This window comes from Rhinoderma darwinii, chromosome 1, assembly GCF_050947455.1.
Source record: "Rhinoderma darwinii isolate aRhiDar2 chromosome 1, aRhiDar2.hap1, whole genome shotgun sequence".
Classification (NCBI taxonomy): Eukaryota; Metazoa; Chordata; class Amphibia; order Anura; family Rhinodermatidae; genus Rhinoderma; species Rhinoderma darwinii.
This window is the reverse complement of record NC_134687.1, coordinates 465,914,047-465,933,087: the sequence shown is the minus strand read 5'-3', so window position 1 is coordinate 465,933,087 and position 19,041 is coordinate 465,914,047. Positions and strand designations below refer to the sequence as shown.

The 19,041-nt window shown below is 40.7% G+C and overlaps 1 protein-coding gene across 2 annotated transcripts in view; it reads right to left on the bottom strand.

The window, feature by feature from the left end:
* Positions 1–2,367: 2,367 nt before the first annotated feature.
* STX2 (syntaxin 2) overlaps positions 2,368–19,041 on the bottom strand; it is a 113,199-nt gene continuing 96,525 nt past the window's right edge. Inside the window, exons 9-10 of one of the 2 annotated variants that reach the window (XM_075854455.1) lie at positions 7,956–8,066; positions 3,221–3,395 (exon numbers count right to left, since the gene is read on the bottom strand). In XM_075854455.1, the coding sequence (XP_075710570.1) occupies positions 3,318–3,395; positions 7,956–8,066 (189 nt within the window). In that variant the 3' untranslated portion in view covers positions 3,221–3,317. Of the gene's footprint in view, positions 3,185–3,220; positions 3,396–7,955; positions 8,067–19,041 lie in introns of those variants that run through there. The other variant, XM_075854464.1, reaches the window with a different exon arrangement.

The window sequence follows — 19,041 nt, the reverse complement described above, 5'->3', positions numbered from 1 at the left end:
ACTTTACGCGTGTGTGGTTTATTAATCTCAGCTGTGATACATTTCTTAATGTCTAAAGATTTTGTCTTGCAACATAGAAGCAAACGTATGTCAGCTCAGACCTGGTGCAGAGCTTGTGCCCATTTTAGATCGGTCTGTAGCATTAGAGACAGTATTCACATGTGGTCATTTGTTGCAGAAATCTCGGTGACAAAGTCTGTTCCATCAAGGTGAAAGGGCTTGTTTCCGCAGTATGTGCATGGATTCTTACAAACCTCATTCAGACATATGTAACGGTCACACAGATGTCTGCAGAAACTCGGCCACGTGTAATCATGCCATTATCACCACCCACGCAATATTTACATAATAATAACACTAGATCTTGCACATATTAAACTTTTTGAATTTTATTTTAATAGCACCAGGCCCTGCCCAGGAGACATTACGGATGAATCTGGCTCTTTGACTTAATATTATGGTCATGTACCATCAGACATAAAGACATTAATGTCAGGCCCATTTCTCTATCAGCCATTCTGTCTCAGTGTGGAAAGCTAGAAATCCAGCGCATGCATGTATGTGTATGTATATTATACACACACACACACACACACACACACACACACACGGCAATTAGTTTACAAAAGTTGGAAGCTAGTTATGGAAATATTGCAATTTCAATAGCGCAGATGCAAATTGTCTACTTTTACGTCACAGACACAAATTGTCCATGGTAGGTTATACATTAAACACCTGCCGAGGTCATTACCAAGCATGATGCATTATAGTTTCCATTGCCAGAACGCAGAATAGTAGATAAACCACAGGATAATCTCTACTGCTACACTACCAAATGTACTTACATAGAATTGTAAAGGACCATAGGTCTCGGTCAGTAAAGCAGGTTATAGACATTATGGCAAAGCCGCTACCAGGCCTTAAATCTACCTAATTAACATTGGACGCTTGGTTAAGCATACAATCTTTATAGTATCTGGCTCCAGGTACTGCAATGAGCTCAAACTAATAAAATCAACCGGTTTTGTTTATGCCCCCCCAGCAGCAGACACCGAGACTGTACACCAACTTAGACTAAGATGTAAGGATATAGAATATAAATCTGTAGTGCAACCATACAGCTAGACTGGTTCGACCGAGGCAGCAGCTGAAAAAACAAGGTAGCGACAGGCCTATGATACAACGCAAGGACGGTGGTTAATATATCCTGGTGCTAAAACCATCAATTACTGAGAAGAGTCTTGCAACGCATTTTTTTCACAGGAGCCTTTTGGCTGCACAATCAAATATGAAAACAAAAGCAACAACAATCTACCTACAGCAGAGAAATAGAAAAGAGTACAAATGAACAAATAATGTTAACACTGAAAGTTATAATGTAGTTTAAAGCAGTCCTAGAAGCATTTAAAGGGAGTCTGTCACCAGATGTCCGTATTGAACTACCCACAGGCTATTATAGATTAGGCTTACCGGATTCTGACATGTATTATGTCTTTCCAGGGAGCGACTCCTTTGAAGAGAAAAAGCTTTTATTACATTTATGCAAATGAGCATTTTGGAGCAACGAGGGTGTCACCGTTGCTTCAAAATCCTCTCGTTATTCCCCAGTTCAACCCCTCCCTGCTTCCTTTGATTGGCAGTAGTACGATGAGCATAAAGACAACACTGCGTATGCGCCAATTAGGAAGTAGGGACGCGCGCGCATTCTCTACACTACGGGGCCGGGCGTGAACTCGCCTAGTTCGCTGCCTGGCCCAATAATCAAAGAAAGCAGGGAGGGGGTTGAACTGGGGAACGCCGAGAGAGCAGTTTGGAGCAATGGTGACGTCCTCGTTGCTCCAAAATGCTCATTTGCATAAATGTAATAAAAGCTTTTTCTCTTCAAAGGAGGCACTCTGTGGAAAGACATAATACATGTCAGAATCCAGTAAGCCTAATCTATAATAGCCTGTGGGTAGTTGAATACGGACATCTGGTGCTAGACTCCCTTTAAAGGGTAACTAAACGTTCAAACAAACTTCTGACATGTCATAGTAACATGTCAGAAGTCTTGATTGGTGGGGGTCCGAGCACTGAGACCCCCACCAATCGCTAAAACGAAGCAGCAGTAGCACTCGTGTGAGCGCTGTGCCGCTTCGTTTCTGTTGAGCTTTTTCCGGAAATCGATGTAGTGGTATATGGGCTCAATAGAAAGTCTACGGTCCTGTACATCGCTACATCGATTTCCGGAAGAAGCCAACAGAAACTAAGCGGCTCAGCGCTCACACGAGCGCTTCTGCCGTTTCATTTTAGCGATTGGTGGGGGTTTCAATGCTCGGTCCCCCTCCAATCAAGGCTTCTGACATGTCACTATGACATGTCAGAAGTTTGTAGAACGTTTAGTTACCATATATCTGCTCATACCATAGGCAAACAATAAAAAGCATTGATAAGTGGAGTACAGATGTAGTATCAATTCAATCATTTAAGACCTTGAAAAACCATGGACTGAAATGTATTCCAAAGGGGAAAAACAAAAATGAGCAGTGTCATAGTTCAAAATAGCTTGTTAAAATGTTTTCATTTTACTAAGTGAAATGAATCAGTCCCTGGTAGAGACCTACAAATCCATAGGATACTGGCAATACATCTCTATGTTTACATCCAGTATATGCATGGATATGGCATACATACAAGCTCTGAGCAGATTGTATTTTTAACCAGAGCGGTAGCACAGCGAAGATCTGCTCTTGGGAATCGCTGCATGAGCAAAAACTATCCTCATTTCAAGAAATTTTAAAAAACAAACATACTCCAATGTCTGCCTTTCCACCAAAACACAGTTTGGGAGGGCACATAAGCGCATAATTATTCCTTAACATACAGTACTGTGAGAGACACAAAATTAACACTGGGTGCATTTGAGGTTTGCAGTTGCAATAGACTGTAAAGTGTAAAATAACAAAACATTACATGGAAGATTAGCAGCAAGTAAAAAAAAATAAAAAAATATTTAATCATAAAGATGTAGTAAGGATTAAGCCAAAACTTTCTTTAGTAGGTGAACTGGTGAGAATATCCTGCGCTGCTTCCATACAGAGGACGTTCCGGTTTTGCACCCTGAATTCAATTTCTCTCATAATGAAAGGCTCACATTTGTTTCGGTCTCCAGCCATGTACTCCACTCCGGTTTTGGGGAGAAGACCTATATACCGCATAGAAAATACAAAGAAAACTACAGGTGTTTTGTTACTAAGGCAGCCAAGTATCTAAATATGGGCTCTGGTCAAAGCTGAAGCGACGAGGTGATATGGCAGATGCTTTTCTTGGTGGAGTCATTATGATAATGTTGTAGCCAGGATGATTACAAGAATTAGCAGCAAGATGGCTACACAGATGATAATGAAGATCATTTTCTGGAAAGGAAAAACAAAATGAATATATACACACACACATTAGCACAAAAGTGAAAATGGGAAAAAATGTTGGTTAAACTTCCAACAAGATTATGTTAAAATACTTTTGGCTTCTTTTTAATACCGAAATTACATTGCCATTAACCCTTTCGCTGCAATGGCAATTTTCACGCTTTTAACATACACAACAAAAAAAACAAAAAAAGAGAAGACAGTCGCAGGCTTTGATCTTCCTTCTGCTGTCACTTGCAACTTTCCCCCTCCCATCCCTCTCTAACAGACACAAAACCAGGGAGTAAAAGGTTTCATCCTGGATAGGGACAGAACCCCTAATGAATATTCACAAGCAACCATTTGATTTAAAAAACAAAAATCGCAATGAAAAAAACCCCCAAAAAAACACATTAGGGCCCCACGCACACGACCGTTGTTTTTAACGGATCAGGTAATTACGGATGACATTGCAGAACCATTCATTTCTATAGGCCACGGACACCTTTTCAGATATGTGGCCGGGCCGTAAAAATGATCCGAAAATATAGAACATGTCCTATAATTGTTCGCAATTGCGGCGCGGTATCGCCCATAGAACTCTATGGGGCTTGCCCAATTGCAGACGGCTACGGAATTGCATCTGTATTTGCGTATCCGTGTTCAGACAGTAAAAACCCTTACGGTCGTGTGCATGAGGCCTAACAGTGCAAAATAGATTTATTAGATCATCCTAAAATATTTGGTTCAAGCACACAGGTAGGGAGCATTTATCATAAGAGTCTTTTAAAGGCTGTCGAACAATAGCTGCACCCCATTGAAAAATAAACTGTAATATACTCGCCCTTCAACTTCTCTTTTGTTCCACTTCTGTGGGCCTCAGTGGTTTCCCACCACTCTAATGTTTACACTTTAATGCGATGACCTGTACTCTACAACATTACATAACCGGGATGGCGCCATGGAATATTACATCACTATGGACGAAACATCAATGCGAACCACAGAGGTTGAAAGACATCATCGCACCAGGAAGAAAAAAGCAGAGTGGTGGGAATTCAAGGAGGCTGGTGGGGGGAAAACAGAGGAGACATGAAAACGTGATGCTTTTTCAATGTTGGACAGCCTTAATCTAACTCAAGAGTGTAAAGACATGGGGCAGATTTACTATTCAAAATTGAGCCAGAATTCTGACATACACCCTGGCAAACACATATTAACAGTCTTGGACAATTTTTAACCAGCTCTCAACAAGGGTGTGGCTTAGTGAGGAAAAGGGTGGGGTCTCCTTAAATGTAACTGTGCCAAAATGTTGCCACTAAAAACTACCAACAACTAAGGCAACTAAAAGGTGGTATAAAGAAGACATCAAAGTGTCTAGCAAGATGCGGCAAATTTATCATATGGTATGCAATACTTAGACAAGACAGTCAAAAAATGCACTGAATTTATGAAAGTTTATGCCGGCTAGAAGTTAGACCGTATTAATAAATCTGCCCCATTATCTGATTCGAAGAAACTGCTTTCACATCTTCACAGGCCAGCCAGTTCTTAAATAGTAATCTTTCTGGTTTTAGAAAGTGGGAAGCATTTACCTTTTTATGTTGTTGGTTTCAGGTGTGCGTGCGTATGTATGTGTATATATATATATATATAATATATATATATATACATACACATACACACACACACACACACACACACACACACACACACACACACCCCAAAACTTCAATTTACCACAGCTTGCTGGCTGCATAAAAGAGCAATCAGCTCATTAATAGGAGATTTTTACCTTGCACAACGTGAAAATGGAAAAGCAGACAGTGAAAAGATATAATTCTTAGATTTACGGTGTAAGTTTATGTAGCCACGTGGAACCTTCACCAGTAGTATAGCACTCATAGAACCATTCACCAGTAACATAGGCAAGTAGCTTTGTGTATAGATGCATTTGTGTCTAGCAATCTAGGTCTACTAAAGTGTAATGATATTTTCTTAGGCTGGGCAAAGACAGCATGTCCTCCCCATTCCCATTAAAGAGGCTCTGTCACCAGATTTTGCAACCCCTATCTGCTATTGCAGCAGATAGGCGCTGCAATGTAGATTACAGTAACGTTTTTATTTTTAAAAAACGAGCATTTTTGGCCAAGTTATGACCATTTTTGTAGTTATGCAAATGAGGCTTGCAAAAGTCCAAGTGGGTGTGTTTAAAAGTAAAAGTCCAAGTGGGCGTGTATTATGTGCATACATCGGGGCGTTTTTAATACTTTCACTAGCTGGGCGCTCTGATGAGCAGTAACATCCTCTTCTCTTCAGAACGCCCAGCTTGTGACAGTGCAGATCTGTGACGTCACTCACAAGTCCTGCATCGTGACGGCCACATCGGCAGCAGAGGCTACAGTTGATTCTGCAGCAGCATCAGCGTTTGCAGGTAAGATCGACTTACCTGCAAACGCTGATGCTGCTGCAGAATCAACTGTAGCCTCTGGTGCCGATGTGGCCGTCACGATGCAGGACCTGTGAGTGACGTCACAGATCTGCACTGTCACAAGCTGGGCGTTCTGAAGAGAAGAGGATGTTACTTCTCATCAGAGCGCCCAGCTAGTGAAAGTATTAAAAACGCCCCGATGTACGCACATAATACACGCCCACTTGGACTTTTACTTTTAAACACACCCACTTGGACTTTTGCAAGCCTCATTTGCATAACTACAAAAATGGTCATAACTTGGCCAAAAATGCTCGTTTTTTTTAAATAAAAACGTTACTGTAATCTACATTGCAGCGCCTATCTGCTGCAATAGCAGATAGGGGTTGCAAAATCTGGTGACAGAGCCTCTTTAAACACGCATGATCGGCCGAGCACGCCTATGTAGTTTAGTAGGGAGAGAGGAATAAGCCACTGCCAGCTTATCTACTGCGAAACCAAAGGATGGGGCATGTCGAAATCCAACATACTACTGTAAAACGCTAAGGATTTTCCGAAATTATCTGCAGTGTTTACCCTGTGTCTGTCCGTACCCCAAGTGTTTCTGGAGGTTCTCAGGACTAGAAATATTAAAGATAAAATCATGATCACAGGAGCAAACACTGTTCTAGACTTCCTGCCTGTAAGGTCATTCAGGAACCTATAGCTAACCACTTTAAGCCTGATAACAGGGAACATTTTTTTCAATTGTACAGCGAAAGGAGATCAGATAAACCTTACGATCAGTGTCCTTGTAGGCTCCTCTTACACAGCCCGTCATGGACAATGTAAACAAATTTGCTTAGTTCACAAGGAGCTATGTTTGGGGACAAGTGATCATTACTACGATCGCTCGTCCTCATACATTTCTATCACATCGGCAGGAGATGTGTGCCGACAACGATATTTCTTGCAGCTGACCTGTTTACACAGGGCAATGAACTGGAACGAGCGTTCACATGTAAAAAGGGCCTTATGTGTTAAGTTAGATTACCAAAGAGGGAATTTGCAGTGTCAGACTAATGTAACATCGTAAAGTATGTGTTTTAAAAAAAAAAAAAAAAAAAAAAAAAGAGACACTCCTTTTACACCGGCTCATTTCGGCCGTAGCAACGAGCCCCAATCAACGAGACAGCTTGTTGATGGGTGCTAGTTTGCTCCTTTCACAATAAACTATTATCAATAATGTATGGGGACGAGCGCTCGTTATTACGCTCATCCCCATACATTTCTATCAGGTCGGCAGTACATCTCCCTGTTTACACAGGTAGATGTGCTGCCAACAACGAGAATAATTTCTGCTGTAGAAACTATACGATCGGCCAATTAACGAGCATTTGCTCGTTTATCTGCTGATTGTTGCCCTGTTCACACGGAGCAAGGATTGGGAACGAGCGTTCTCTGAACGCTCGTTATCCCGATAATTGGCCCATGTAAAAGGTCCTTAAATGTAGTTCTAACCTGAAGGATGTGCACTTATTTGTCCCAACCCACGGTGTACAAGCAGTGCTGACATTTACATAGTGTGCCCAGCACCTATAATGTTCACTCTTTATACAATCAACCTGGTTTACCCAAAAAAAACAAAAACTTTAAATTGACTCGATTACATAAATTTAGTAAGGACACCCCTCGAAGTAAACCATAATACTATTGGTCAGCAAACTGACAAACCCACTTCCAAGTTGATGGTATAACAAGAGAACACAAAAAGTAAATATGGGTTACTTACTGCCTCATGGGCAGATGACGAATTAAAAAAAGATAACCAAAGGCTTATTTAAGGCCAACTGATAAACCTATGATCAAGGCAATTATGCCAATCACCACCAACACTAAAATGGCAACGATCCATCCTTTCTGTAACCAAAAATAAAAAAGTGAATTAATATAACGTTTATAACAGCCCAGTCAGGAGATTTCTTTATTAACATGTAAGCATGCTTTTATTATTTCTAATCTTCACATAAAAAGAAAAAAAACAAATATTAAATCTAGAATCTGACTGCTTGAAATGGATAAAATTTCCACTGTTTGCACTTCTTTTGTTAAAAATCAGTGCAGCCAATGTTCTATGCAATATTTTTTAGAACGCTTACCCTGCGTGATTTGCTTTGATATTTTATAGCCTTCTTGGTTTCTTCTTTGGCATGTTCAATGTAATCAGTAGCATTTTCAACATTCTTCTCGATATTGTTAATCATTTCACCCTATGACAAGAGTCAATGTCCAAATTTAAAGAGATTAATAAAATGTCAAACCAATATGACAAAGTATTCCATAAAAAAAAAAAAAAAAGAAGATTAGAAAAAAAAGCGGTTTTATTTATTTCCCCCAGAAAAAGTGCCACTCTTGCCCATAGGTTGTGTTTGCTATTACAGTCTGGCCCTATTCACCATGGTACCGTTTCTGGGGGAGGGGGTGGGAATAATTTTTTTTTCTAATCTTACAACCTGAAACTAAAATTTATTTAACCTCTTCACGCGCTGCGCCGCACCGCACACCGTCTTAACGGACAGTGTCCGGGAACCGGGAGGTCCACTGTCCCCGACAGCAGACATTCCAGTCTTGCCGGTCAGCGGACCATCGACGCTGATTTCTGCAATTAAGCCCATAAATGCGGCGACAGATTACCTTCGCCGCATTTAAAGGGTTTGAAGCACATCAGCAGCCCCCACTAAGTGATTGTGGGGGCTGCCGATGCTTGTCGTGGCAATCGGAGGCCATCAATGACCTCCAGGTTGCCATGTACGGAAGCCTCAGAGGAGCAGCCTCCGCCGGTCCTCCGAGGCTTCCTGTCAGTGTGATTGTCACGTCACAATGACAGTGTGAACACATTACACTACCTGTGTAGTGTAATGTACTCTAGCAGCGATCAAAGCTGCAAGTCTAAATGTCCCCTAGTGGGATAAGTGAAAAAAAAAAGGTAATAAAAATGTTTAAAAAAAATAAAAATAAAAAGTGTCAAAATAAAAGTTACGTTATATAAACCAAAAATGAATTTTTTCCTATAAGACTTTCATTATAGGAAAAAAATGAACACGTTAAAGAAAAGTACACATCTGGTATCACCAACTACAAAGCTATAATGTTATTTTTCCCGAACAATGAACACCCCAAAAAAAAATAATATTCGCTATTTTTTGGTTACCAACCCTCCCAAAGTAAATAAAAAGTGATGAAAAAAAGTCACATGTAACCAAAAATAGTACCGATAAAAACTACAACCCGTCCCGCAAAAAACAAGCCCTTACACCGCTTTTTTTACTTAAAAAAAAAAAAAAAAAAAAAAAAAAAAAAAGTTATGGCTCTCAGAATATGGTGACACAGAAAATAAATTATTTTTATAAAAAAGTGATTGATTGCACAAACGCTGCAAAACACAAAACTATATACATATGGTATCGCCGTAATCGCACCGACCCGCAAAATAAAAGTAAAATTGTCATTCATAGCACACGGTGAACGCCGCAAAAAAATCAAAAACTAAAAAAACTTTGTCAGAATGGCTTGTTTTTGGTCACCCAGCTTGCAAAAAAAACAAACTAAATTAATTAATTAATTTAAAATTAAAAAAAAAAAAAAAAAAAAAATAGAACGTCATAGAGCGGGGGTTGATGTATGGAGCGGGCTCACGTGCTGAGCCTGCTCCAAACGCTGCGGGTGTCAGCTGTGTATTACAGCTGACACCCGGGACTAACAGACAGGAACTGCGATCATGCGGGTACAGAAGCATGTAAAAATGACAATATACTGCAATACATTAGTATTGCAGTATATTGTACCAGCGATCCAATGATCACTGGATCAAGACCCCTAAGGGGACTAATAAAATGTGCAGAAGAATTAAACTTATTAGTAGTGTGAAAAATTCCTTGAATGGTGTAGTTTCCAAAATCGGGTAACTTTTGGGGGATTTCCACTGTTTTGTTCCTTCCAGGGCGTTGCAAACATGACATGGCACCGAAAACCATTCCAGCAAAATCCAAATGGTGCTCCTTCCCTTCTGAGCGCTGCCATGGGTCTAATCAGCAGTTTATTACCACATATAGGGTATTTCCGTAATCAGGAGAAAATGCATTACAAATGTTGTGGTTCTTATCTGCCTTTATACCTTGTAAAAATTTCCCATGTTTTTTTCAGAAAAAAAAAATAGATTTTCATTTTTACAGACGAATTCCAATATATTTAACGAAAAACCTGTGTGGTCAAAGTGCTAACTATACCTTAGATAAATTTATTGAGAGGTGTAGTTTCCAAAATGGGGTAACTTTTGGGGTGTTTCCACTGTTTTGGCACCACAAGACCTCTTCAAACCTGACAAGGTGCCTAAAATATACTCTCAAAAAAAGGAGGCCCAAAATCCACTAGGTGCTGCTTTGCTTTCGAGGCCGGTGCCTCAGTCCATTAGCGCACTAGGGCCACATGTGGGATATTTCTAAAAACTGCAGAATCTGGGCAATAAAATATGGAGTTGCATTTCTCTGGTAAAACCTTCTGTGTTACAAATTTTTTTTATTAGAAATGAATTTTGGCAAAAAGAAAATAATTTGTACATTTCACCTCTACTTTAAAGAGGCTCTGTCACCAGATTTTGCAACCCCTATCTGCTATAGCAGCAGATAGGCGCTGCAATGTAGATTACAGTAAAGTTTTTATTTTTAAAAAACGAGCATTTTTGGCCAAGTTATGACCATTTTTGTAATTATGCAAATGAGGCTTGCAAAAATGCAAGTGGGTGTGTTTAAAAGTAAAAGTCCAAGTGGGCGTGTATTATGTGCGTACATCGGGGCGTTTTTAATACTTTTACTAGCTGGGCGCTCTGAAGAGAAGTAACATCCTCTTCTCTTCAGAACGCCCAGCTTCTGACAGTGCAGATCTGTGACGTCACTCACAGGTCCTGCATCGTGACGGCCACATCGGCACCAGAGGCTACAGTTGATTCTGCAGCAGCATCAGCGTTTGCAGGTAAGATCGACTTACCTGCTAACGCCGAGGCTGCTGCAGAATCAACTGTAGCCTCTGGTGCCGATGTGGCCGTCACGATGCAGGACCTGTGAGTGACGTCACAGGTCTGCACTGTCAGAAGCTGGGCGTTCTGAAGAGAAGAGGATGTTACTTCTCATCAGAGCGCCCAGCTAGTAAAAGTATTAAAAACGCCCCGATGTACGCACATAATACACGCCCACTTGGACTTTTACTTTTAAACACACCCACTTGGATTTTTGCAAGCCTCATTTGCATAACTACAAAAATGGTCATAACTTGGCCAAAAATGCTCGTTTTTTAAAAATAAAAACTTTACTGTAATCTACATTGCAGCGCCTATCTGCTGCAATAGCAGATAGGGGTTGCAAAATCTGGTGACAGAGCCTCTTTAACTCCTGTGAAACGCCTAAAGGCTTTCCCCTCAAGGAATTTTTCTAGGGGTATAGTGAGCATTTAGACCCTACGGGTCTTTTGCAGACTTTATTAGAATTAGGCCGCGAAAATTTTGAATTCTCTCATTTTCACAAGGGAGAAAGGAGAAAAAAAAAATAAAGCAATTTCTCCTGAGTACGGAAATACCCCACATGGGGGGGGGGGGGGTCATACAGGTTTTTCATTAGAAATGAATTAACCCTTTCATGACTGATCCATTTTTTGCTTTCTTATTTTCGTTTTTCACGCCCCGCCTTCCAAGAGCCATAACTTTTTTCTTTTTCCGTCAATAGAGCGGTCTGAGGGCTTATTTCTTGCGGAAAGAGTTGTAGTTTCTATTGACACGATTTAAAGTGCCATAAAATGTACTGGGAAACGGAAAAAAAAATATTAGCGGGCTGACATAGGAAAAAAATCTGATTATACTTTTTGGGGTTTTCGTTTTTACAGCTTTCACCGTGCGGAACAAAAAGTTAACTTTATTCTGCGGCTCAATACAATTACGGTGATACCAAATTTCTATAGTTTTTTTTATATTATACTACTTTTACAAAGAAAAATCTAAATGGTTTTGTTTCACCACATTCCGAGAGCCGTAACTTTTTTATTTTTCGGTTGATTGAGTGGTTGGAGGCCTTATTTTTTGCGGGACGAGCCGTAGTTTTTATTGGTACCATTTTATGGTACATAAAAAAAGATCCAAAAGTTGTATTTTTTTTTTTTGAGAGCGAAGGTGACAAAAAACAGCGATTTTGGCGGTTTAAATTATTTACGTTTTTTACGGTGTTCGCCGCGCGAGTTAAATAATGGTATATTGTAATAGTTCAGCCTTTTACGGACGTAGCGATACCAGTTTTGTTTATTTTTTTACATTACTTTTATTAACTCTAAAGAGGCTCTGTCACCAGATTATAAGTGCCCTTATTTTGCCCTCTCACTACTAAGAAGTTTAATTCTTCTACACATTTTATTAGTTCCCTTAGGGGACTTGAACCAGCGATCATTGGATCGATGGTACAATATTCAGCAATACTAATGTATTGCAGTATATTGTTATTTTTACAGGCTTCTGTAACCGCACGATCGCAGTAACTGTCCGTTAGTCCTGGGTGTCAGCTGTAATACACAGCTGACACCTGCAGCGTATGGAGCGGGCTCAGCACGTGAGCCCGCTCCATACATCAACCCCCGCACCATGACGTGCTATTAAGTCTTAGTGCGCAAAGGGTGTAAATATTGCAATTTTCCACCGGTATGCCATTTTAGTGCATAATGTCGTGCCCAGTTTGTGCCACTGAAGACAAATACCTCATAAAACGTTAAGCGGGTTCTCTCGGGTATGGCAATGCCATATATGTGGGCGCAAACTGCTGTTTGGGCACGCTGCAGGACTCAGAAGGGAGGGAGCGCCATTTTGCTTGGTAGTAGTTCTGTTTGGGGTTTTGCTGGTATTTCAGTTTATAATATGGGGGCATATGTAATATGAACGGAGTACATAAGAGGGTATAATAATGCAGTAAATAAATAATTCATAGATGTGGCCGGTGTCGCACTGATAAATGGCGCCCGATCTTATCAGATTTTGGAACACTCTGCACATTTTGCATCGCCATATTCTGAGAGTCAGAACTTTTTTATTTTTTCTCCACTGGAGCTGTGTGAGGGCTTCTTTGTTGCGGGACAATCTGTAGTTTTCATTGGTACCATTTTGGGGTACATGCAATTTTTTTTTATCACTTTTTATTCAATTTTTTTGCAAGCCGGGTGACCAAAAACCATCAATTCTGACAATGTTTTTTAGTTTATTTTTTTGCAGCGTTCACCGTGTGCTATAAATGACAGTTTTACTTTATTTTGCGGGTCGGTACGATTACGGCGATACCATATGTATATAGGTTTTTTTATGTTTTGCAGCGTTTGCACAACAAAATCACTTTTTTTTTATAAAATAATTTATTTTCTGTGTCACCATATTCGGAGAGCCGTAACTTTTTTATTTTTTAGGGGACATTTAGACTTGCAGCTTTGATCGCTGCTAGAGTACATTACACTACACAGGTAGTGTAATGTGTTCTAACTGTCATTGTGACCTGACAGTCACACTGACAGGAAGCCTCGGAGGACCGGCGGAGGCTGCTCCTCTGAGGCTTCCGTACACGGCAACCCGGAGGTCATTGTCTGGCCTCCGATTGCCACGACAAGCATCGGCAGCCCCAACAATCACTTCGTGGGGGCTGCTGATGTGCTTCAAACCCCTTAAATGCGGCGAAGGCAATCTGTCGCCGCATTTATGGGGTTAATTGCCGAAATCAGCGGCGATGGTCCGCTGACCGGCAAGGCTGGAGTTTCAGCTGTCGGCGACAGCTGACCTCCCGGTTCCCGGACACTGTTCGTTTAGGCAGTGTGCGCCGGGAACTACTCCGCAACTGTACGTCCTGATGCGGGAAGCAAGCCCTCTGCAGGACGTAGTTGCGGCGCAGCGTGTGAAGAGCTTAAATTTAGCAAAATGCAAATTTAAAATGCTCTAAATTTGTGTTTCAGAAATAAATACCAAATTTACTAACAAAGTACAGCACGTCACGAGAAAACAATCTCAAACGCTTGGATAGGTAAAAGCATTCCAGAGTTATTACTACAAAAAGTAACACGTCAGATTTGAAAAAAATCGGCTGTGTCCTGAAGGCCAAAACAGGCTGTGTCCTGAAGTGGTTAAAGAAATGTGGACATCAAACAGGGCAATGATATGACTATTTTTTTTACTAAGTCAGCATAAGGCCTCCTTATCACAAATAATTTTCTGTGAATTTTAACTCTATGAAAAACCAAATCTAAAAACGCTAGCGTTATTAACAGGTTCCCGACCGCTGGCTGTATTTATACGGCCAGCGGTCAGGGTCTCTGAAGTCCGCGATATAGACTAATTACGGCGGAACTTCAGAGACTGTGCACGCGCGATCGCGTGCACACAGCTCTATGCCCTGGCTGTTGCTAACAGCCATGGGCACTGGGCAGAATGTCAGGGACAACCAATCACAGCTATCACATGCATTTCTGCGTATAAAACAGTGTGCACGCGATCACGTGCAAACAGCCCTGTGCCCACGCTGTTACCAACAGCTCTGGGCACTGGGCAGAGTATCAGGGACCAATCTGATGGTCCCTGAACATGTGGTCGCTGTGAAAACCTATCACAGCGACCACATTTGTTTTATTTTGACTTTTCTGGCAGTAAATCTCCTGCCTCTTTTCTTCTCCTCAAACATTGTTTCAGTTTGAGGAGAAGAAGAGACTCGAGAGAATTGCTGCCAGAAGAATACTGTGAAAAAAAAAAAAAGTGTTACACTGTAAAACATTCTCTGTATAGATCGATTTCTTTCTATCTATCTATCTATCTATACTATCTATCCATCTATCTTTTTTTCTATCTACCTTTCTTTCATTCTATTAGAATAGGCAGGTAGGGAGTATATAATTATATATATATCCACATATATATAATATATATAGCAATAGCGGTTTATTTTTTTGTTAGCGGTAGTGTAGATATATATACCAGTTAGTTTGTGTGTTTTATAAAAAAAAAATAAAAATATTTGTTTAGTTAGTGTTAGTGACGTTATGGCGAGGAAGTTGTTCAGCGCCGAGGAGGCATACGCCATGCTGTAGTCTGAGTCGGAGACCGCATCAGAGATGGCGTCAGAGATGGAACCTGTTTTGGGCAGTGACGATGACGGCGTCACTTCAGGTTCATCTTCAGGGGACGTTGTCCCTGATGCAGTTGAAACTGCAGAACATGAAAGCGCAGGGCCTAGTAGCGCTGTAGCACGGGACAGCCTGGTCCCTCCAGTCCAGGCTCTTGTATGGGCACCTGCCCCATCTTTTGGGCCTAGAATCCACGGATTTCCTGTCACTCCTGGCATAACCGTGGACAATACAAATTTTGTCCAAATGGATTACTTCCATTTATTTATAACGGACGACATCCTAAATCAGATTGTCCACGAAACAAATTTATATGCCACTCAATATATAAGGCAGAAACCTTCATCCACCCATGCAAGAGATTGGATGCCCACCAATTTGCAGGAATTTAAAAAAAATTTGGGGCTCACCCTAAATATGGGTATTGTCAAAAAGCCCTCCATTAGGTCTTACTGGTCAACAAGACCCGTCCAAGCCACCCCAGTATATTCTGCAGTAATGCCCAGGTCTCGTTGTGAGACAATAATGAGGTTCCTCCACTTCAACGACAACGCACAGGCACCCCCAAGTACCGATGCAAACCGGGACCGGTTGTTCAAAATAAGACCGCTAATAAATTCCCTGAATAATTTATTTCTGCAACTCTACACCCCTGAGCAGAATGTAAGTGTGGACGAATCCCTCCTCAACTTTCATGGCAGACTTAGCTTTCGCCAATATCTACCTTCCAAAAGGGCAAGATATGGCGTTAAGCTCTACAAATTGTGTGAAAGCGGGTCAGGATATACCACCGCCTTCAGGATTTATGAAGGGCGGGACCGCTCAAGAAATGTTCCTGGATGCCCCCCTGATCTTTCCACCAGCAGCAAAATTGTGTGGGAGATAATGCAGCCTCTGCTTCACAAGGGGTTCCACCTGTACTGCGACAATTTTTATTCTAGTGTGCCCCTGTTTAGGCATTTGCATGCTGCAAGGACTGGGGCATGTGGTACCATGCGCAAAAACAGAATTGGTTTTCCACAGCAATTAGTGGGGAAGCGCATGGTAAAGGGGGACTCCTGTGCTTATGCATCTGAGGAATTGCTGGCGGTCAAGTTCAGGGATCGCAAAGATGTGTATGTGCTAAGCACGATTCATACCGCAGGAACAGTGGCAGTGAGGGAAAGAGGGGCAACATCGGACAAGCACAAACCAGTGAGCGTGTCCGAATATAACAAGTACCCAGGGGGGGGGGGGGGTGGATTTAAGTGACCAGGTTTTACAGCCTTATTTAGTGAAGCGAAAAACATAAACCTGGTACAAAAAAGTGCCCATTTATTTGTTACAGGTGGCCATCCACAACTCATTCGTGCTCTACAAAAAAAAAAAAACAGAGGCAGAGACACATACCTGGATTTCCAGGAGAAAATTATTGAAGGCCTCATTTTTGATGTTCAGGACACCCGAGAATGCCCCCAGTCTGAGGATGTCACGCGACTGACTGAAAGACACTTCATCAGTCGGATTCCCCCAACACCAACCAGAAGCAACCCCCAGAAAAAGTGCCGCGTCTGCAGAAAAGACGGGCACCGCAAAGATTCCCGATATTTCTGTCCATCATGTCCCTCACAACCAGGCCTGTGCATTGAGCCATGTTTTAAAAAATACCACACTGTTCTGCATTATTAGATTTTAGTTAATTAGTTGAAAATATATTTGCCCTACATTACTTTATTTTTCCCCTGATTTTACTCCAAGTGTGAGGGAGGGAATGAGTGGGGGGTGGATGTCATGTTTGCATATTCTCTAAAGTTCATCTGCTGGAGAGCTCCATTTGCATAAACCTGCAATTTCTTATTTTAGAAAACCCAGAAAAATAAATTCCCATTATACCCCTAGATGAATATTATGGGATTTCTGCTTCAAGAGCAGATATTTTGGAAGTGTTATAGAAACTCTGTTGAGTTTTCTAAAACCAGCTTTGAAAAAAAGGAGATTTGTGAAATAAGCTTCTTCTACCGTCCGCCCTCCTACATCTCTATGTGATAATAAGGCCCACATATTTGGTATCCCCATGCACGGGAGAAGTGGCAGAATGTGAACGGAGATTAATTTTGTCCGTGGTCTATACTGTGTGTGAAAAATGCTGGTATAAACTGACGCATTTGTTAAAAAATTGCTAATTTTATTTTGATCCATCTTATTCAAGAAACTTTCAGAAGAAAACTGGACTGTCTAAAAATATGATAAACCCCTTGAAGGAAACCTTGTCGGGTCTACTTGTGTGAATTAAGTCATTTATGGGGTGATTCTAATCTTTCAGCAGCATTAGGCCCCCCAGAAAACCATATGCTGCTATAAAATCAAGTGCAGAATTCCTGGACCAAAAACCCTCCTTTTATGCCAAGCCCTGGCACATGCCCGTACAGTGAATAAAGCACACATATTTGGTATCCCCATGCACGGGAGAAGTGGAAGAATGTGAAAAGAGATTAATTTTGTCCGTGGTCCATACTGTGTGTGAAAAATGCTAGCATAAACTGACACAATTGCTAAATTCTTGCATTTTTTTCCAATTTTGCCCACTTTAGAGAAAAAAATAAAAATGATATATACTGACAAATGCCACTAAAACAAAGTCCTATCTGTCCTTTAAAAAGAGTGTAAAATTCAAAGATTAACTTTATTCACCTGCAGAGTTATAGTCATCTAAACAAGCGCATAGCAAAATTGTGAAATTTGCTCTGGTCATTTAGCTGTAAAACAGCCTAGTCCTTAACCGGTTAAAATGTAACATGCGTTTAACCAGTTAGCGACAGCCAATACGCCTTTTCACAGCGGCCACTAACGGGCTTTATCCTGATGCATACTCCTTTTCACGGTGCTGCATAAGAATAAATTTTCACCGGGAGCAGTTAAAACTCCCTGCTCTCAGCAATAGAAATTTTACAAAGAAAATACTATTGGTGAAAAAAAATAATTTGTTCAGTTTCACCGCATTCTGAGAGCCATAACTTCTATTTTTCCATCGTTTGAGCGGTGTGAGGGCTGATTTTTTGCCAGACGCGCTGTAGTTTTTATTAGTTTGATACATACAATTTTTTTTTATCACTTTTTATTTCCTTCTTTTTAGCGCTATAGTGACCAAAAGATAACGATTCTGGGGTTTTTAATTAATTTTTTTACGCTGTTCACTGTGAGAGTCAAATAATGCTATATTGTAATAGTTTCAGACACTTACGGACGCAGCGATACCAAATTTTTTATTTTTACAGTGTGCTTGGGGAAAAATGGGAAAAGGTTTTTTTTTTTTTTAAATGTTACATTTTTTTTACACTCCTGAAAATTGATCTAATTTTTTTATTTTTATTTTTTAGACATTTTATTAGTTCCCCTAGGGGACTTTAACCAGCGATCATTAGATCGCTGGTACAATACACTGCAATACATGGATGAGTTACGGAAACAGCGTAACTCGGAGCTACGCGGTTTCCGTAACTCCCATAGTAGTGAATAGCAGTTACATAAGCAGCGTAGTATGCTACGCTGTTTCCGTAACTACCATTCAGTTGTATGGGAGTTACGGAAACTGCGTAACTCGACCATGTAACCAGGTAGTGAAGTGGCCGGAAGACAGCGGAGCCGGGTAAGATTGATGCGGGTCCCGCATCTATCTGACATTTATGACATATCCTGTGGATATGTCATAAATGTCCTTAATGGGAAAAACACTTAAAATGCCGCGGTCGCTATTGACCGTGGCATTTAACTAAACGACCAGGAACAGTGTGATCGCGAAACATACGGTAATAATTTTGACATCTTTGTGTGTAAAAGTATTAAAACATATAAAATCTATATAAATTTGGTATTGTCGCAATCATAACCCAAATCACATTGTAAGCAGCGTAAAATAAGGACGCAAAAAAAGTGTGGCGAAATTGCTGTTTTTTTTTTTTTTTGCTATTTCCCCACAAAATTTTTTAATAAAGTTAATTATACGTACCTCAAAATGGTGCTATTAAAAAAAATAGAAACTTGTCCCGCAAAAAAACAAGTCCTTATACAGCTGTTTCGAAGCAA